Source organism: Pleuronectes platessa, chromosome 21 (assembly GCF_947347685.1).
Source record: "Pleuronectes platessa chromosome 21, fPlePla1.1, whole genome shotgun sequence".
In the NCBI taxonomy this organism is placed as follows: domain Eukaryota; kingdom Metazoa; phylum Chordata; class Actinopteri; order Pleuronectiformes; family Pleuronectidae; genus Pleuronectes; species Pleuronectes platessa.
Window position 1 is genome coordinate 7,519,270 of NC_070646.1, and position 21,428 is coordinate 7,540,697.

Below are 21,428 nucleotides of genomic sequence, written 5' to 3' on the forward strand. Positions count from 1 at the left end.
TTGAACTCAGCAAGCTACAAAGAGAGACCCCCTACTTACAGGTACTGATTCCATGAAGGCAGACAGCGCCAAGCTTGGAGACGCCCACTCCTCATTCATTCACTTACAGGCTCCCAGGAGTCCATTCAACAACAGGCACTGTGGGGACAAAACTAATTTAACATTCGACGAAATATATTTAGTCAATAAACGCCTGCTGACTCGGTAATGTGTGCACGGACAGACAACCGCTCATTAGGCACGTAACTAAATAATCACACAGAGATGGGAAAACAGGCCACACTGAAATACAAAGTGTGGATAATCACATAAGTCGACTTAAAAACACTAAAAGCAGAATCCAACAGGTTATTGCTGTACATTTTTACCTCCGCAAGATGGTTACCTTTTCACCCATGTCCATTTATTTGTGTTTAAGCAGAAAACACAAAACATATTACCATGAAACGTGGAGGAACAATGGGGTATAATACATTTTGGTGTTGATCCAGATCAGGGGGCGAATCCAGGAATTTCTTTAATGCTAACAAACACCACATGTATGTTGCCTATATGCCCTCTCCTGTATACAAACCTCTGAGACGTCTGTCGAGCCGCTTCCTCTTCTTCTTCCTCTTCTTGATGCAAATGAAGCCGTGTGTTGTCCGACAGTGAAAGCACACAGGAGCCCCACTGCCTGACTCACGCCCCTGACTGGATGTTCTATGATCTACTCTTTACTTAATGAGGTGCCATGTACAGTTTATATAAAAGGTATGACCTTATTAAACTGTGAGTGAAAGGGTGAAGTGATAGCTGGAGGAAGATAAATGGCAAGGCTGTAAGGAAAACCCATTTAGGCTGCTACATCCGTGGGACCAGACGCCGTCATTCTGATTTTTCAAAGATGTATTACTGACATTTGGAGCTCTATGCAAATGGTGCTATTGAATATAATAGATTCTTTTAAATTAAAACATTTTTATTAAAGTGGTTTGAAACAACACCTGTCACAGAAATCCCACATATTCATTCATGTTTAGATATTTAACAATTATTAGAAACGGATTTTACACTGAAATCAGTTGAAACAAACAAAATTATGATTTCTAGTGCAACTGGGTTCAATTAAATCATACAAACCAAAAAAACAATATATTCATGGATCCACGATCAAAACTAAAACGTTGCTATAAATGTAGAAGGTATGAGATTACTTCTCTGAGAGCCAGGCTGCTTTTTAAATCAGCTTTCCAGAGTCCGCTCCGAGCTTTCCCGATCCCCGCTCTTGTTATTCCTTTCCCTTTAACTCGATTTCTGACAGCCAATTCAATTAGGCTGGATATGTGTGGGTGTAAAAAAAAAGAAAAAGGCAAGATGACAAAGTCTGAAGATGGATGGCAACCTTTGCTTCACCATTAAAATCACAATTGCGTCGTATTGAAGCTCAATACATTGGCGTATTACCAGCGGCGGCAGAATGAACACAGCTTGGACTCCAGCGACAACAGGGTCATAAATAATCAACTCCTGCATTTCAGTTGTTGTTTTCTGCACGCCAGATTTTCACGAGGTAGAGACCACATTTGGTAGTGTAAAAAGTATGACTGTCGAAAAAATTATGATAAAAGTCAAAAATAAAGCTTTAAGAAGAGTGAGAATATTGAAATTCCATGTTTCATTTCCGGAAGATGAGGCGCGGTGAGTCATCGGCCACCTGACCTTAACGGCAGCCTGTGGGGACATGTTGTCTGGCAGAGCGCCGGTCGGAATCATTCGGGTGCCAGGGAGGGGCTGACCTGTTGGTAGATGAAGGAGTAGAGGCTGACGTCAGGGCGCCGGCCGAGGCAGCTCTTGCACACTGAGCTGTTGTACTGCCCCAGGAGATCGTACACTTCCCCTGTGACGGAGACAAGGACACTGTATGTTGTCTCCAAAGTGAACTGATATGAACGCAAAGGAAAATGTGAACAACATTGTTTTCTTACCATCAATAATTAACCATATCCTTGGGTTATGACTTTATATCGTTAACGAATAAATTCAAAACTGAGGTACAACTCAAAAATAGGATAAAAAAGGATAGATAAATAATGAATGTTCATATAAGAAAGGCACGAACACAGCTGGACATAAACAAGGAGCCGACAGGATGGTTGTTTGCCTCACCGACACTGATGTTGTGCTCTGTGAGGAAAGAGTGCATGTTGTGGACATCTGTCATGAGCTGGCTGTCACCGAAGGTGAAATAGGCAACGTCTCGGCCCGCCTCAGCAGCTGCCAGCATCTGGAGCAGAGCTGCAGGAAAAGAAGCCTGCGTTAAACTTGGACAGCGAGAGTGACACAAGAGCTGTTTCAATGGAGTAGAAGGATTGGTGTTTACTGCGTTGAAACATGGTTTATATTTCCCACAGTTAAGTTTAAAGAGTCATTCAGTAGCTGATGGATGTTACAATTAAGAGTGAGTGGCACTAGTCTGTGCAGTGAAAGGTAAATACTCGAGGGGATAGGTCTCACCCCCACTGAGAACTCTGGATTAGTTACAAAGAGAAGCCAGGTCTGGCCCCAGAGAGCTGTGAATATTTGAAGAGACTGGAAATATGTCTGCTGATTAATGAAGGTTGGGACAGTGGCAAATTAATGAGAAAAACTGAGTCGACATATTCCGAAAAGGGGGCTAAGCTGAACGCGTCTGCACTTCAGCAGTTTGCATCCCCTGTTTCTGCTGCAGCCACTTTCTTCATAACGTATCTGACAATTAAAAAATAGGTGGACTACGTGAGGCCACAGGAACTAAACCCAGGAGGAAAGCTGCATCTGCATCATGATAGCTCTTCCCAGGAGGCGTGTCATTAAGCAGACAGTAGGTGATGGTGCCTATGGAGGGCTGTAGCTTGCGCCACCTAATTAACAAATACATAAGGATGTATGTATAAGTCAAGCGGAAAGGGAGAAGCTGTGCTGCCACTGCAAACGGTTAGTGTAAACCCTCCCTAGGCTCCCTGCTCGGTGACAGTGATACAAGGCCGAGACAAAGTGCAGTAACAGACTGATGGACTCCAGCAGCCGATCAATTTCACTATTAATGAAACATATTAACGTTGTCATTTGATCAATAAAAGGAAGACGACGAACAGGCTTTAAGTAAAAGGACGCATTCCCGGGAGACAAATGGATGGCCACACCAGTCTGCCGGAGCCTTTCAATCTGAAATGTATTCGGTTATAACCAGGAAGAGAGGCCGCGTAGACTGCTAAAGAGAACCTCTCAAGACCCGGTGACGGAAGTGTTGCGTCAGAGCTTTTACCTTTAAGACGTGTGTCACCTCCAAAAACGCCACAGCCCCAGTTCCCCGTTGCCACTGCGGAGAGGTTTTGGCTTTGTTCCTCAGGGCGAGCAAAGCCACAGTAGGCCTAAATGATGACAGAGTACAGGGATGTAAATGAAGCAGATTATGAAATTTAAAGAAGAAGAAATCATAATTTGATAAGATAGGACAAGTGTTCTGTAGCGGACATAAAAACACAGCAGTATCTTTAAGATCAATGAATGTTAAATATTTAGTATCACACACAAAGAAGTGGGCATGTTAAAGTATATTTTGTTGTTCATTTGAGAACATTTTTGAGGGGTTAACGCACACTGTAGTAAATGGAGAGTGATTTTGGACATGGACAGGGTTTTCATGGAATGACAATAAAAAGAGAAAGCAAGAATCAGCCCTGATGAGCCTCAGGTCTCAGGATCAACCCACTGTTCCAGATCACTGGTACGTTTCATAAAAGCCAGGCCTGCAGAACAGAGCGTCTACATAACATCACATGTAAATGGAATATAGAAAAGAAAGTAAATAAGAAAGTAATTCCATTCGCCTGCAGGCCTGTGCTTGACATATCATTCGCTGAATGAACACTCAGGTTGATGGGCCTGATATAAACATGCTTTTTTTTTTTACATTTTGTCATTTGGCAACTTCCCACCTCTTTTTTCACTGGTGTGAAATTGGCGTGGGTTTTACATATTAAAAAATTGCACATTATGGACAAATCCATGTGCATGACCGGGTGCCTTTTCACATGACATGTCGAGTGGGTTATCACACACGTCAAATAATGGATGTGTTAAATAAAAGACCTCGAAGGGCTCAGGACATTCGTTTTCACAATGGAGATGAGGTCAATTGTGAAAATGAATTGTACAGGCCCATCCTCCCCCTGACCAGTCATAAATTCCTCCTGTGAAAGGGCAGACATGACAGTTGGCTAAACAACGTTTGAAGAAAGGGATTGATCTTCATGTTGGTGCATTCCTCACACCCCTGTCAGAGTAGTCAAACTCCTCCATGCCTTCTGACGGCAGACTTGACAACATTAACATCTTGATTTTCTATTACAAATGAGCAGCTCTGACTGGGAGACAGCACATCTGGGGGGATTCCTATGTTTAAAAAATCGGTTCTGTTAATCCAATAATTGTGATTAATCGTTCTGGGGTCAATTACATTCATTGATATTCATTCTGGGGACTAATGAATAAAATGAAGCTTATTCTCCACATATATGACAATCTATCAGTCTGTATTACAATCATATGACACGTCTATAACTCACATGTTTACTTTGAGAATCAAACCATCAGTCAATGTCTCAGCTGACATTTGTGATGAGACAATTTTTCGGATTATCAGCTAAATGGATTCACACTGAAATCCTTAAATCTTTGCAAACTAACCATGAAGTGAAATCACAAATAAATTATAACGTGACAATACTGCAGCCTAATGCTGTTCAAGAAACAAGACTATGGGGCATTAATGTCTAACATCAAAGAGTGGTGCTGGATAGCCCCCCCCCACACACACACACACACACACTTCCACTGCCATAAATTATAAAAACTTCATTTGTCTACAAATTAAAAAAATGTGCTTAGTGCAGACTTGCCATACAAGAACCAGTGAGCTGGCATATGCTGGTCAGGCGTTTCTATCTACAGCCTGATCTAAACCAATGAGCAAGAGCCACTGATGTGACCCAGTATTTATATTTTCTGACATGCAGGGTAAAGAAATTCACAGAAACACAAGAAAGAAACAAACCATAAAAAATAAAATAAAGCATGGAAATCAGATTCAAAGAAAAAAATGAAAAACTTACCTTGTTGAGTTCTCGGTCGATTTTCTCCGGTCTAAACTGTTCCCGAAAGTTCCTGAAGTGCAGCGCATCAATGGCGACGATCTCTGTGCATCTTCTCTGCCAGTCATCTCTGAAACAAAGCAGCCTTTCATGTAAAAAACACAACTGCACTATAGTCAAATAGGGCAATCATTTCTCAAAGCTACACACCCATGCAAGACATAAGAAGCTGTACAAATAAAACTAGGCAGTTTAACAGTTTGCTGTATTTATCAACATAATGTACTTAGATGGGATGCTAGCATGTTTTAATCAGAGTTGAACACTAAGTAAATGTCATTTGTTAACTTGTATTTGATCCTAACAGTCAAAGTCAGAAGGATGTAGTCTCTGGGGACCATGAATGACCATCCAATAGTTGCAGAGCTGCTTGGACTAAACTGATGGACCAACCAGAAGAGATTATCTTTCATTAATCAGGCTGTCCAGGGTGGCACAAACAATTATAAGGAAGGTGTTAAACATATAACTGAGCTATAATTTAAGCCTTTCAAGTCCCATAAATACCTTGGAGTTTTGTCTTGATGGCTGCCGGCACATCTGTAGGTCTGAGCGTAGCCTGTGTATTTGCTGTACTGCTGTGTACCTGGTAATAACAAACAGGGACATTAATCAGGCACTACTGCACAGCATTAACATATTAATCTTAATTATAAACATGGTCAGAATTAAAGAGCACTTCCACTTATGTGTCAAAGCTGAAATGGCAGGAATGGTTACATTGCACTAACGGGCACATAAAATCCACTTTAGCTATTTTAATTATGCTAAATGAAACCGTGGTTGAAGGGAAATGACAAAAGGATTTCAATTGTTTTGTAATTAATGCAAATCAATATGTTTAGATTTGACAGAGATTAATAAATTCTAATGTGACTCTCATTGATATATTATAAGTGGTAGAAATGTTGTGCTAGAAAGACTCTGTGTGGCATAACATTGTCTTAAATGTAAACTTACACCATCAGAAAGAAATGGAATTATCTCAAATGGCTCCCCCTTGTGAACATTCAACAATAAAAATGTATTTGAAGAAATATCTGTAAAAAAAACTGTCCGTGGCATTTCTGCTGTCTGTGATTGGACGAAACAGGAGCAGCTGTCTTCTGGCAAGCGGAAGGTCAAGTTATTGCCCCCCTTAAAAACGAAATGAGAGGCAGTGACTGACTACCAGCCCGAAGGGGGGGGGGGGGGGGGACACTCAACGTCATTAAAAAGGGGAGTAGGAGGTGGGGGAGGCAACAACATAGTTAAACAAACGAGGCCACAAATTAACTTCCCTGTCATTAGCGCTCATTAATACCTGGCTGTCAAGAGCACTCCCTGAGCTGCTTCACGCTGCAAAGTGAATAAACCATGGGACTAATAGTGTGGTGTTGGTCAGCAGGTAGCCGGAGATACACGGGGGGGGGAGGGAGGGAATCTACACAGCGCTCTCCACTTGACAGGATTTCACTGATAATCAGCCTCCCTTCATTTCTTTTTAAAGTGAAAAGCTAAATTGCCGCCTGAATACGACACAGAAGCACCTCATCTAGTTCACCACTTAGACAGAACACAATGGGCGCTTAATCATACTGCATCACAGTGATCATTAAACTAACATGCAGGGACAAATCCAGAATTGCTTTATTTTACAGCTCAGGATCATTGAATCTGGATTTTGAAGTGCGTGACATGAAAAGACAGAATGAGAGATAAGAAAGAAAATACTTAAACAAGAGTAAAACACTAAATATGGCAAATATAGGCAACAACTCTATTGATATAGGAGGATGTGTACAATGCAAAGACTGTATATAATGATGGATTCTGCCTCATTCCACTACCCAGAAATTAAGCCGAATGATACCAAATACGAATGGTGCCATCTTGGGCCCATGACGTCATTTGGAGTCTGGGCCGGGGGGGAATCACGGTGCTTGGCTCAACTGTCAAACATGAACCACTGAACCAACCTCAATTTCAACCTTCACCAACATTGGTATCTACATTAATACATACATGACTATGAACACTCTTATGCTATTAGCATAATATATGGACTGAAAAACATTATGTGTCTTTATGTATAAAACATTATAGTGATGTTAGAAGTTAGAAATGAGAGTGGAAAGCGTGTCAGGTTCCCTGCCCCCCTAAAACCAGAGCATTAACCGTGCTTACATCTGACCTTTACTGGTTCTCCAAAAATATCAAACTTATTTGCACCTGAAAGGAACAACCTTCAGGAACAACAATAATTATGCTTTTGATTTTTTTATGCAACCCATTTGCTATTTGCATATCATTTGTGCATGGAGGCAGATAAATCTTGGCCAGTGCAAGATGTGTCTAGTTATTATGAGTTATTTATAAGAAACAAAAAGGCGTTGCTCAAAAATCCATGGGTATAATTCACAATGTTCCTAAAGGTTGTTTCATTCATGTGTAAATTCATCAGAACAAATACACCTCAAATTTGTAGTGGACCAGAAACTTTAAAAAGGTCAGAATCGCCTCTCATCACTTGGTAAAACTGAGCAACTCCAGTTCTGCATGGAAAGAAATTAAGAGAACAACAGGGTCCCTTCACTTTTATTAAAACAACAATTTCAAGGACTTTTCAAGGTCTTTCAAAGCCAAATCCTTCATATTCCCAAGCTCAACTCAGTTTAGCTTGAGATAAAGACTAAGACTATTTTGGTAGGTAACACAAAGCAAGATTTTGTGCAGTGTCAAGAAAGAATGTCCTTACATCACTATCTCCTTGTGTCAAGCCTCTGTGGTCGTAACTGCCACCAATGAATAACACGACCAATCCTTGATTCTATTTATACTTTTGACCACCCCCGACAGCGGCCAGATAACAAGCAATCAAGGGAGATTCAATTAGGCCTGGGCACTTTTGCAAATTTCAGTGCAGGGGTAAGATCCATTAGCTTCCCTTACTATATGGCCATGTGGTAAATCATATTCCCCTGTGATATATTTGGCACACTGCAGCAAAGACTTGGACTTTTACAACGGGACACAGGAGATACAGGCAGGGTTTAATAAAGATGATGGAATGGAAGAGTCCATTAGTGGAGCAGGTCCTGGGCAGGTCTTCCAGCTATAATTAATTCTGGGCCCCAGTAATAACGTTAAGTGGCGCAAGTGGAGGCGAGGGAGGGATGGCCGCCAAGGAGTCTGAAGGTGACTCGGGCAAAGCGGGAAGTGCTACAGCAGTATGATTGGTGATCGGGAGGGCGGAGGCTCTGTTGCCTCATTTTCTTGTTCTGATCCAACCCACTCGTTATGCAACCAAAAGGTATCTTATCTCTTTATGGGTGAAGGGTGTTTGAGGCTGGTTCCAGTTGTGAATCAGAACATCGCATAATAATGTAGAAGGGACCTGGGGATACAAATGGCTGCAATGAAATCAGCATACCGTTGAAAGGTAGAGTTGGTAAATTGGTTCGGAAACCAATAATTAAATTTGGACCCAATGACATGATTGGCTGTCGTACTTGTCTGTCACTAACCAACCAGCCTGCCTGCTCACACGTATCCCGTGCTCTCACTGCACATGACAACAGTCTTCAGCCGAGGAGACCTATACCACTGAAGCAGAGACGATCATCAGACGTTATCGAACAAGTCACGGACAAGTCGGCTTAGCAGTTGTAAGACAGTGTGCTTTGATAGTATGGGCGACGTGAGGGGGTGGTATGAATCGGCTGCATATTTTGATATTGTGTAGTTACATCACTGGTCTTACTAGCTTTTCCAGGATTAACAACCCAAACTTTAAAACTGTCAGCAGATACAAGCTGCAAACAAAATCTATCACACATTTATTAAATTCATTGTCCCCTATAATAACACATATTCAAACACTGCATGCTTATGAAGGGTTTACGATGTATTTTTAAACAGTAGTCGTGATTTTCTCGTAAACGTGCTACAAAATCCATAAATTACTGGTTTAAATTATTACTATTATTATTAATAAAATAAATATGAAAATTGGATTTGACAAATGGACTTGTTTGGTCCTCTTGCTTCTTTATATAACCCAATCAAACAGTCACAATAAATACAGACAAACAGTGTTGAATTGGGGGGGGAATCCAGACAGGCACCATCAGCCTCCTGCTGGGGCTCCCCAGGGCTCTTGTTCCTGGGTGCTGTCGTAATCTTGTTGAAGCACTCAAAACTCAATGGACAGTCAGTTGGTATTACTCAACAGAAAGACCCAGCAGAGCAATCAGGGAAGCCCACTCTCAACCTCTCGACTGAAGCAGCCAATCAAAAGGAAACAAGCAACAAGGACAGACACAGAAAACAGAAAAAAGTGTCTTTCTGAGCCAGGATGGGGTAAACTGAGTGTCTGTGATGTGCACCACATGCTGTGTGTGACAAGAAACACTCAACATTCCCTGTGATTCGTCTGTCAAATTATAGGTCAAGCATCAGAAAAGTGAACCTGAGGCAGTATTGATCGTATCAGGATCAACAGACTAAAAATCATGAATAATTGAAGTGTTGAATTCCTTCGGTGTGAAAATGCAAGTTTATCAAAAAGGGGGGGGAGGGGGGTATTTTTGATCACTGACCTGTGATGATCAAACATTCATTGTGGTCCAGGGCTTCAGTGAAGAGGCGAGAAACAATGAGCTCGGGATTGATCAGAAAACGGATTTCCTCTTGAACTAGACCAGAACCGGTGACGCCTCCTCCAACAAACTGATTGGCAAAATCCACCTGCAAATTAAAACAGATGAAAAACAGTAAACCCGATGGACCAGCCATGCATTTGAAACATCCACTGATACTTTATCACATGCATTTATTCTCATGAAATTCAACAGCAAACAACATAATCCAGGTGAAATTTACTTCAGGTTTTTCTTTGACAATGAAATATATTGCTTCCCTTTTGGACATCAGGATGAAAACACCTTGTGAAAGGGTCTCTGCCCTTTTTCTTTTTTTTGTGCCTGAGTCCCAGACAAGCTGATTGGGAAGGTGGCCTGAGGTGCTCACATTACTCAGACATCTGCCCCCCCATGCCAAAATGAGTTCCACTCAGGGGCAGCACTTCAGTGTGTTGCTGCCAGTAGCAAATATCAAAACAAGAGTGCAAGCTCACAATCCAAAGTAAACATCTCTCTCCAGTCATAACACGCTCCTGAAGTGACTGCTGACTGATGCCTGTGAAATCGTGTGCTGCCTGCGTTCTTTCAGGTCCGTTCACAGATCTACGGGTGACACGGATTTACCCGTTTAGTTTGGTCTGTTTATGATTCAAAGGAAACTACGCATCTCATCGTTTCAGCTCAGGCACGTACGTGACGACTCATTGTTTTAGTCTGAAAGCAGCCACGTGGAACATGCATATAATCCAAATTCAGGACTGACAGTTGTTGCTCACTGGCGTGTGGAAGAGCGCAGGCCATCCCCATCGCAACCTGAGGAAGAAGGTGCAAATGGGCGAGCGGCATTGTGAGAGCAGATCTCCCAAAACTGGTCACTCAACTCTGGGACAGCAGGCAAGCCTCCAAAGTCTGCTTTGACAGGCTGTCAGCTACCCCTCTCCCCCCCCCCCCACCCCCCCCACCCCAGCAGAGCATCCATCAATCCAGGCCACAGTGTGCCCCGGAGCTGGTCATGTGTGCACATCAACTGTCAGCTTGTGGCAACTGGAGGCAGACAAAAGGTGAAAGGCAAAGCGGGCCGTCCTGACAGTGCACAGGAAGCGCAGCCGACACATTGAGCGGAGGAGGCTCAGAGGCCTCGACCCCAGTCCCAGCGCACACTCCCTCAAAGGCCTTTTCAGCAGTAGTAAGCAATCTGGGTGAAAGGCTCCAGAATGAAGTGGCTCAGTGACTGACTACAACAGAGGCAGGAAAGAATGGGAACCAAATACAGGAGTATTTCTCCAACTAAGAGCTCCGACAAGCAAAACAATAGGACTCTGCAAATTACAGCAAATGATCACGATCAAGATATTCCCTATGTGTCTTACCTGAAGCATTCCAGAACCATCATCCTCGATTGTTCCCTCACATGTAATGTGGAGCTTTGTCAGGCGAGTCTGTGAGCTGAAACAAAGATGAGATGATGGATCTTTAATTGCTTCCAACTAGTCTACTGGATTCAGCCAGCTTGGAGATACAATTAACAAACGACACCTCTTATAATAACAATAACGTTTGGGGTTCAATAACAGTATCAATATACTACACCTTTCCCATGGTGGAGGCTTATCCAAACTTTGGCGTGTGAATGTTACAAGTCCAAGAGGCTCTTAAAAGAACAGAACATACAAATTTGAGATCTTTATTGCGATAATTGAAATTACTCATGAAAAATAAAATCCAAACACCTACTTTGCTTAGTCACACTTTTGAAATAGCACATCAGGGTTTTCAGCTTCTCAATCTTCTTTGAAGAGGATCCTTCAAACAGTCTGCAGATAAAGAGAAATAATGGGTTTTATTAAATCCTTGTTGGAATTTGATATTATCCTTCTTTCATGATAATGAAAGCATAGTTTTAAGGCACGAAGGTTAAACCTGACAACTCGTACATTCAAAAAGCAACAGCCAAGAACAACCAGTACCATAGAGGCACAGGACCTCCACTTTGGCCATGTGAGTTCAGTCATGCTTGAAATCCAACTCAAACAACTGGATATAAATTAGTTCATCCCTCACTCAGCTTCTCTTTCAGTCACTAGCCGATTATGTAGGCGCTCCTTCACTGTTACGACAATGGAGTTGCCCCAGGCTTGCCATCACCGAGTCACACTCGTGTGCCACATCACAGCACTCACATAAAAAAGGAGCAGAGAGGGTAACAGGGCTCCCTCCTTTGGGATACATTAAGAAGCCCTGTGTCCCTTTTAAGCAACAGAGTCCTCAGGAGGCAAAAGGTCAGTCCCCCTGAAAAGTTAAACACAAACGCACACATAAAAGCTGCTGGTAGTAGGGTTTGAATGCACTTTTAGAATTTAGACCAACATCTCCCCCTCGAGCAAATTCTAGAAAGAGCCTCACCGCCAGAATAAAGAGTAAGTAATTTCATGTGAGTGAAACAATGATAAAAAGCTTGATGCACCGAGGACCCTGCAGGGGCAGAGAAAGCCATTCATCGAAGTCAACTCCTGTATTCACTTTTCTTTTTGTCAATGTGGCCCCTCCAAACAATTATACGTTGTGTAGTCCTCGGGGAAAACTGCCTTTGACATAAGCTGGCCACTATGTGAGGGTAGGCTTTTAGGAACAGGTCACATCTCTGTCTTTGGGGAATACAATATGAATTCACACTATTATATAACATCAATATACCCCCACAGATGGGCAGAAAGTAATGATGTAACTCAGAAGACTTTGAATGACAGCGCCAAAGAACAAAGAGGCAAAAAAAAATGTTATTTTTTTAATGATTTTTCAGTTTTATCTCAATGAAAATAAGAAATCTGCATTGAGATAAAAGGACTTCCGCAGATAAAAGTTTGTTTTTGTCCTTTACCGAGAGTGTCTGTAGGAAATAATGAAGAATAGCTACGAAAAGTGTGAATGTAATAAAAAGGAAATACATTTATAGAGAGTTTCAAAGCATTTGATATCTCCTGCACGGGAAATCGGGTGATTCGGGACAGGAGTTACCGTCAGGCTGAAAAAGACGACACTGGCTTTCCTTTCACATCACAGCAAAACCTTTATGTGAATGAAATACTGATGCGATTGAACTCTGTCAGAGTCCTCTGCAAAAACCGCCAATGGCCTTCTCCGTTGTCGTAAGCAGCCATCTGAGTCAATGTTAATCTAATTCCTTCCTCCATTTAGGTAATTACACCATGATGCCAACAGAGATGGAGGACATGGCGGAGAGGTGATCTGAAGACTGATTTGGCATTACAGCACATAGACAATCTCCACAGTGGAAGTTTGCCGGGAAGAAATAAAGAACGCCCTTCAGCCGCTCTGTTTGTCGTACTTGACCATTTTAAAAGGAAGAGATTTGCCTGTGAACTGCATTTGTAAAGGAAGAATGAAAAACAAATACTGTCTCATATCAGCAGAATAAACTAATGAATGTAACATATATCCAAATGCATCTGTATGTGAGGGGGCAGGGACGGTGACCTTACAGTTTAAGGACTGGAAATCTCAGCTTTGACCTTAAAAATTGATAAAATGAAATGTACCTATTCATTTTTCAATAAGCTGTGCAAAACACTGCATCCTTCTTTGAGACAGAATGCACAGCTTTGGTTAATAATCTGTTCTGTAAACAATAATGTGCAACTGCAATTGCAATAATTTGTACTGGCAGGTAGAGCAGGTTAAAGGAGAGGTCTTCACTGTGCATAATATAATGATTACACCATGAAAAAGGTCAGTGGCTTTTAAGAAATGCTCCAATGTGTAGCGGGTGATGTGGTTTATCTTTTTTAAATCTTTCAGACAGTATTTGTTTGTATGTAATTGTAACAAAGTGCTATGTAAATATTGCGTGCACTAACCTCCAGCCATGAGAAAAAGAATAAAACAACATACAGTAGTGCCCCCTCATGGAAATGAAGCTTGTGGTCACAGAAGTATCTTTTTCGATTATGTAACTTTAAGCCTCATGAGTCAGCGTCAGACCCCAACTTTACCTGACAAAGTTGATGTCTGGGTAGTGGCAGTACTCGGTCTTTCTAGAGTTGCGTCGCGGGAACGTGCAGAAGAAGGCGTTGGCGAGCAGACATGCCACCTGCTCCTGAGACATCGTGATGGAGTGGTCCATGCCTCTCTTGAGGAGCGGTATCGGCTGGAGGAGGAACAGAGGTACAACTGAGGAAGGTCAAAATCATCTGATTTGTCAATTTGTCCAATGAGACGTTGAAGTACGTTGCGTAAAGCTGCTAATTCTGTACCACTCTGCGCTTCTTGAATCAGTCATCATAATCACAATCAAGGTCTGTTGCTGCACACTTGTGCCATCCCTAAAAAAGGTCATGTATTTAAAAAGGAACAATGCATCTTAATAAATAATTCTGTGAAGGTAGTAGAATGAGTGTGCTGTCTTAAGACCATAGAACAACAAAGAGAAAATATGGTGCTCAGAAATGTCGAAAAATGACGAAGAGGGCACAGATGTAAGAATTCTTTAAATTTTCTTTAACATTCATTTATTTATTTATTTATCTTTTTACCTAAAAAGAAATGGCAATTAATTTTTCTGCTTTTAGAAAAATATTTTCACTTGTGTTTGGGCCACTTCGGGTGTTAATTGATCAAATTAAAATGAGTAACACACAGATGCTAAAATTAGATGATTAGCTGATTGGCTAAATGAACACACAGAAGCCTTACTAATGAGACTTTTTCAGCTCAGTCGTTGTGCCAAACAAACAGATGGACCAAAGCACGTTAAACATCTGATAAATGACCATCAATAGCTACGTGCCTTGACCTCACCCGTTTAACTACCATTTCAGGAGCTTATTTGTCATGGCGCGACCTTTGGGGTTAACCTGCTGCGGTGATCTACTATGTCACAGACCAGCGAGTTGGTGTCCATTGGTTAGTGATGGCTGTTACCTTGGTGCAGAGCTCAGATGCTCTCAGTGCTAATTGCACCAAGTCTGGCAGCAGGGAGTCAAACAGATGTTCAGCAGCGTCGGGCTTCAGGACCTTGGAGAGAGCAAGAGATCTGTTTGTTGGTTTGCCACAAAACTCAGCTGTGACATTATTAGCTGTTTGGCCTGAGAAGTTGGCGACGGACGGATACAATTTACAGCTATCGAAAATGTTGAGATCTTATCAAACATTATACAGAAAAAGAAGCATTGATGAAATGCAATGTATAATATTAGAGGCCATTTCCTGTAAAAGAAATGGCTTAAATTAAACTGATCAAATACTAAACAGATGAAAAATATACTTCATAATAATGGAGAATTTAAAAGAAAACATGAAAGTTATGGCCTCGTATTTCCCCCAAAAAAACTCAGCCTTTAGTTGGACAGTTCATCTATAATAATATACCCAGGACCAAATATTAGAATATCAACCATCCATGACTCCACAAACTTCCTAGGTACAAAAACACATCTTAAAACAATATACTACAGTACCTATATTTACACCCATGTTGGCTAAATGTCAGAATGATCAATCACAAAGCAATTTCATCAAGGTTGCAGGACGACGCCGGCTGATTAAACAGTCTTCGCGAACAGATGCAAACGACTGCGGATTGGTATAGAAAGGACAGTGTGTTCCCAGGATAAGGAGCCTTGGCTGGTGATTTAGCCCAGGACATTTATATTAAAGGCAAAGGAAGCCTGACTAAACACTGTCATAAGTAATGACCTGGTTGACATCATAAACTGCTCCTATGGGCGTAATAAATGAAGGCGGCTGACGGGGCGAGACGGTGGATATAGCTGAAGTAGTAGAAGCCGGCCTCTTTAAATCAGCTGAAGACAGTGCATCAAATCAACTGATCTGACTCTCTGTATGACATGATACAGGTCAGTACATCACACCAAACTGACAAAGTAATCAAGCAAGATGTGGGCGTGTGGACAGTGAGAGACCAAAGCGCCCCTATAGATTTAACACAACCGCCTCAAGCTCCTTTTCCTTCTCCCCACAGCTCCGATGCAATAAACCAATCTGATTCACTGCATCCGTGGACGTGTACAAAATAAAAATTGTTGGGAGCTCGTAACCATAAATACAGAACTGGTTCGGCAGAAGAAAGAGACATGTACAAAAAGTGAGGCTGTCCGTCAACGACTTTTCAGATATTCATAAGGTGCGAGTGCTCAGATGAATATTCGATGAAGGGGCCCTGCCCGTCACTCTATGCCATTCATGTCTAGTTTTCTCTGACACTCAAAATCTTCCTGCTACAGAGACTCCAATCAGCGATCTCTGTGGAGGAGGTAACAAAGTGAAGAATGGGGGACAAAACGTTGCATTGTGTCCTATTTTATAAACATGCAAGGTCCTGTTATTAAAATGAAGTGTGTTAACAATCGGCAGCACCGTATTCAGTGGGCTACACAAGCACATTTCTATCACTGCATTACCAATGCTTATCATGTAGCTTGGTTGGTTCGGTCTCTTCTGCGTTTCAGTCCACTAAAACACAGGTTCATTACCCAGTTGAGCTGTGAATAAATTCTGTAACGGGCAGAGGCAATAAACTATCTTGAGTAAGAGGAATCGGTGTTTCAGTAATATATTGTATAAATGAAGCAAATGTATTTCGTGTGAGCTACAATGACAGATTGCTGTCTCTTGAAAGTTATCTGCAAGTATCTAACATAAAACTAATTTCTGTGACACCTTACATTTAACTATTTCTATATGGTAGTGGAGATTTTTTCCGTCTGCAAAAAATCCTATTTTACCGTATCCAGTTGACCTGACACAAACCCAACTTTAACATCAGAACTTGGCCTATGGCTAAAGCCTCTTAACATCTCCAGACGATATCTCATGCAACTTCCATTCTTATATGATTTATGGCGTACAGATGGCACACAATTGATTCAACAGCGCAAAGTAAAGCATTATCTGGGAAATAATGCAAGCCATTTTCATTTCTGACAAGTTACTAAATGTGACCTTTTGCTAAAAAGATTAAATTATTTCTCGAGACTCTCACTTTGCCTCTGAAGGGCGGAAACATTCTCCCACACAAAACCCATTAATGCTCCGTTGGAAAATTGACAGAAACACATTTGACATACTGGCATTACATATACTTTTTTTTCCTGAAACACAAGATATGAGGAAATCTAGATGATGCCATTCAGCACATGTGTGGATGAGGGTTGCCTCACTATCAGGAAACTAAAGCCTATTATTTGTTTAGTCTTACAGGCTCAGGGTTTCTTATATCAAACAATCATGTCACAACATGGCCCCTCTCTCCAAATAGAATATTCCCATCCCCTTCATGAGCCAGACAATAGTACAGCCCTCCCTGATTCTCTACACAGTATGAGGCGGAGTGCATCAAGACAACCGATGATGGATGACCTCCAAATGAGACTGGAGAAGACACTGACAACTCTAAGCAATGACCAATGAGCTAACACTGCTCCGGCCATCATGGTGCAATTCAGGCCTATTTTCCCCTTGTGGAGAAAATGACTTGGCAGAGGATGAAAAAACACAAAAAACAAACCTTGAAAATACTACCTTTGAATCTGAGCCTCAGCGCTCCAAACAAAGACATGCCCAGGCAGTACAAGAATATAAAACATATGCACATGAATCCCTGTGATGATGTGTATTCTCGATTGCTACAAAAACAAAGGGCAAGTGGTGACTAATTCTTGCACATGGAGCTTTGAAGATTTCTATCAATACAGCTTCTCAAGCGACTTAAATACTGTTTATATTAAGTTTAAACTAATCTGGTGTCAAATGAGACATCTTTAACCAACCGAATACCTTGTCACGACTAAGTTTAGAGTCATTTGCACTTTCTTTGACCCCATCTCCCTGGGAAGCCCCGACACCGATGCCGGGCAGTTAAGAGTGATAATTGGACGGCTGATGTTTCATTTGTTTGCCGTTAATCGGTGCAACACATGTTCCCATCTGTGTTTACTAGAACATGCAATTTTTGGAACCAAGAAAGAATTCATTCACTTCTGAGGTCCTGCAATAATCAGTAATCAGAATATAGATGTATACACCTTACCTTAGTGCAGTACTGATGTAAAGCTGTGAAGTCCCATTTCTTGGCGATAGAAGGACTGTATTTCAATATTGCATTCTGTAACATATGAAAGCAACATTTGTCTAAATTAACATTTTAGTTAGGAACACTTAATGTGTTTTAAAACCAAACTCAAGAGACCTTAGTGTGCCTCACATTTTCTGGGCTCATGGTGCCATCTTGTGGCATAAATTGGTAGCAGCAATAGTGCATGATACATGAAGTGAAAAATAGATAGAGGTGATCAACTTGCCTTGATATCAAGTGAACTTGTGAAATTCTTGTTTAAAGATTCCTTGATCAGCTCCCACCGACTCTTATTCTGAAGTTCTTGCGTTTCCTGTGGTAGCAAAATTTTGTAAGGTCTCTGCTGGGTGCAGATGCAAATAATAACAACTATGTTTTGCTGCTGTGTCTCATAATTGCAGTGGCTTCATGCATTCATTAAGTGCTGTGCGCCAACATCTCTGAACGGTCAGTTGTTGCCCACTGTGTTTCGTTCAGGCGCATGTAGATATGAGATATTATGGATAAGCATCATCACTTGAGGAATTTCTTAACAGTATTATTTAATGATATTTTGACACTTTCTTAAATAATGTATAATATGTGTAAGCAAAAGCAGTTAAGTCTTGAACCATTACCTGATCTTGTATAGGAAACAGATTACTGCTGGAACAGGGCATCTTGGCATGGGTAAAGTCCCAGGTATCCTTAAATACACCGGGATATGGAACAGGAACTTTACCATAGTGAAGAAGGTCTGTCTGTCAAATGGAGAGGATTTGAAAAAAAAAATTACAAATACATGTTATATTTATATCAGTCATATTGACAATAAAATGAGAAATCCTCATCATAATATTGATGATAATGCTGCTGATGTTAAAACATTTGTTTTCAAGGTTTATTCATTATCTTGATAGTCATCATAAAGAGACATCATTTCAATATTTCATCTTTTCAGGAAGTCTAAAAACTCCTACACTTTCAGAAACCGGAAAAACATTGTTGTGACCAATATAACCCTGTGTGTTTCTCTGATATAACCACCTCAAGTACTGTCAATAATATAATAAGCAAAGAGGAGCTCGAACCCTTATCATCACAGTATGCTGGTCAGGAACATTCCTCAGTGGGGGAAGCGATCTGCCACATTCAGGCATCCTCTTTAGCTCACTGATTGGCGTCCCCAGCCATTTAATATCAGGCTTTCCATCAGCAGATGTCGATTCCTTGTCTCCATCTTGTTTCCCTGGAGTCTTATCTGGTTGGCCCTTTCTCCCAAGTAGACGTCGTGATGAGTTCCTCGAGAAGAAATCTGTGATTTTGTGTTTGACCGAGGTTTCTGAGCTTGCTGAGCACGTTTCCAATTCCTCTGTTTCTGATCCTCCATCATTGCAGGACAGCGTGTGGATAAGCCCACTCCCTGCTGAATCCTGGGAAGAAGGTGACACCTGACTGTGTTCCTCCAGGTCTTGTGCTGTGAAGAGTTGAGTATCTTCATCCATGTTAAATTCGGTGGGTAATTCAGCATTTTGGCATTCCATATACTGAGCTGAGGTACTTTCAAGGCCGCCATCATCTGTACTTTCCACATCATCTTGGGTTTGACGCACTTCAGTTGTATCTGAATCTTTCCTGGGCTTAACAAGCCATTGTTCAAGAGTATTGATGAACTTCTGTTGCTGTCTGGGGCCCATCCTTTGATGAGAAGTGTTTTTCTTCACACTTCGCAAACTACCGGCTCCCGTCTTTGGCTGTAGATCCATCTTCATCTCTGTGTTCCTTACACCTGTTTCTTCATCATCTACGGACTCGTTATCTTGCATCTTCCTACACAAAGATTGATCTGAATATAACGGAAGAAAACATGAATCTAAAGATCAATTAAGCTGAACCAAGTTGACAAGATAATCTAAATCCACCACATATATCCCCTTTTCTGTATTGCAGTAAGCACCGGACTCAAGGTTGACTAAGGAAGCCAGATAGATAAATACTGGTTGAAGGTACAAAATATCTCTGCAAGAGGACACCCTGACATTTTTGGAGGTTTGGTGCGATGAGCCAAGGTCTAGGGATTTTTACATAGTTTATAATAATACTCCGCTGGCAATGCCTCTGCTAAATTGTTAACTTCCTGTACGGCTTGTGAGCTTGTATTCTCATTAAGAGAATGAGTGATCGTGCGTCTCCAGAAAAAAGGTAAAATCCCTCATCCTGCAATATTTCCTTTCACAACGAGTAGCATAGAAACGTGTTACTCACCTCGGAAAACGGAGGATGGAGACGCTGGTGCATCGGTTCCGACCTTGAGCCTCTTTGCCAAAGGTTCAAAGTTAGTCATTCTGGAGGAAAAACAAAGACACACAGAGGACGTCCATGATATTCTGGGTCACAGCTTCGTTTAAGCAAAAATGCAAAAATCCTCTCCATGATCTCTTACTCACAATAGAACTTGAGCGGACACCACCAGTGAGGCGTTTGTCCAGACTCGTCTTTTGGGAAATCCTTTATTTAATAACTGGGAAAGTCTCGAGGCATAAAAAGCGGCCATGCATGAAGGCACTGACTTATTTAAAGAAAGCAAATACCGGTGCAGGGTTTGTCCATGTTGCTGAACGGTGATGGACCAAATAACCGGAAATCGCAGTCATGCATTTTTAAGATAAGTGATAATAACCACCGAAAGGAAACTACAGCTTACTAGCTTACATGCTAACTAGCTTTTTGACAACACCTCGTTATCGAAACAATTGAAAACAACACAGCTCGTACTGGCGCTTAAGTAAACACTGTATAGTGACAGCCTCCTGCTAGCATTAGCTTCAGATGTATACTGACAATGTTTGTTGTCTTTTGTCTTCTTCTTCTGGTGTTTATCGGCGGTTGGCAAACCAGCTCATAGGCGCATTACCGCCACCTTCTGCACTGGAGTGTTAAGTAGTAGATTAGCGGCAAACAAAACTAAACTAAACTGAATTTTTATGATTCTTTTTAGTCCTGTATCTCTTAAGTAGTTCATTAGAAGATTATGTATGTTCATTTATGTCTTTTCGAATGTTATATTTAGCTTTTAGGTCTTTTCCTCCTGATATTAATTCCCTTTTTTGTTATATTTGTTACACTATCAATACACGAGTGACCGTTTTTGGTTGTTTGCAGTATTCACAGACTCCAGTCGGGTGTTTGCCTATTTTTATGAAGTGTATAATTTAATCCTCGGACCAATTCTGAAGACATTGGAGGCAACAGTATGGACGATGGCCGAGCAAGAGAAACTGCATCTGTTGTCATTTACTTTGCTAATGTAGGAATACATACTTCAGATTGTCAAGTCAGCCTCATGCAACCTCATTTTGTCTGACGTTATTATATTTATTCCTTCTCAGATAACATTTCTATCAATTGTTTTGGTTTTATTATTAATGATGTGTAAAGCCTGGGAGATAAGAGACGATGCAGGAAAGAGACAGGGAAGATGATTTTAAGGGAGAATGAACAGAGAGAAAGATAGTTTCTGTCATTTTAAGTAGTTTTTATCAC

General features: G+C 41.3%; 1 protein-coding gene across 2 annotated transcripts; it reads right to left on the reverse strand.

Moving 5' to 3' along the window:
* Positions 1 to 940: 940 nt before the first annotated feature.
* On the reverse strand, positions 941 to 20,757 carry LOC128427088 (poly(ADP-ribose) glycohydrolase). 2 transcript variants are annotated; one of them, XM_053414181.1, is made up of 17 exons: positions 20,333 to 20,757; positions 20,151 to 20,230; positions 18,977 to 19,731; positions 18,524 to 18,646; positions 18,133 to 18,219; positions 17,862 to 17,936; positions 14,735 to 14,827; positions 13,807 to 13,961; positions 11,531 to 11,610; positions 11,387 to 11,447; positions 11,167 to 11,242; positions 9,755 to 9,902; positions 5,682 to 5,760; positions 5,136 to 5,244; positions 3,287 to 3,392; positions 2,149 to 2,277; positions 941 to 1,879 (listed from the first exon to the last, which is right to left on the reverse strand). In XM_053414181.1, the coding sequence occupies exons 1-17, from the start codon at positions 20,437 to 20,439 to the stop codon at positions 1,752 to 1,754; spliced, it is 2,391 nt and encodes a 796-aa protein (XP_053270156.1). In that variant the 5' UTR covers positions 20,440 to 20,757; the 3' UTR covers positions 941 to 1,751. The 2 variants fall into 2 exon arrangements, with proteins under 2 accessions (XP_053270156.1, XP_053270157.1); XM_053414182.1 differs by having other exon boundaries at positions 20,727 to 20,753.
* Positions 20,758 to 21,428: the final 671 nt, after the last annotated feature.

Bases quoted from the DNA above. Each gene is read 5' to 3' on its own strand.
- LOC128427088 (XM_053414181.1), bottom strand. From the start codon at position 20,439: ATGGCCGCTTTTTATGCCTCGAGACTTTCCCAGTTATTAAATAAAGGA. The intron at 17,937-18,132 runs GCAAGTTGATCA...CATATGTTACAG, and splicing joins CAAGTTCACTTGATATCAAG to AATGCAATATTGAAATACAG. The intron at 11,448-11,530 runs GTAGGTGTTTGG...TGTTCTTTTAAG, and splicing joins CAAAAGTGTGACTAAGCAAA to AGCCTCTTGGACTTGTAACA.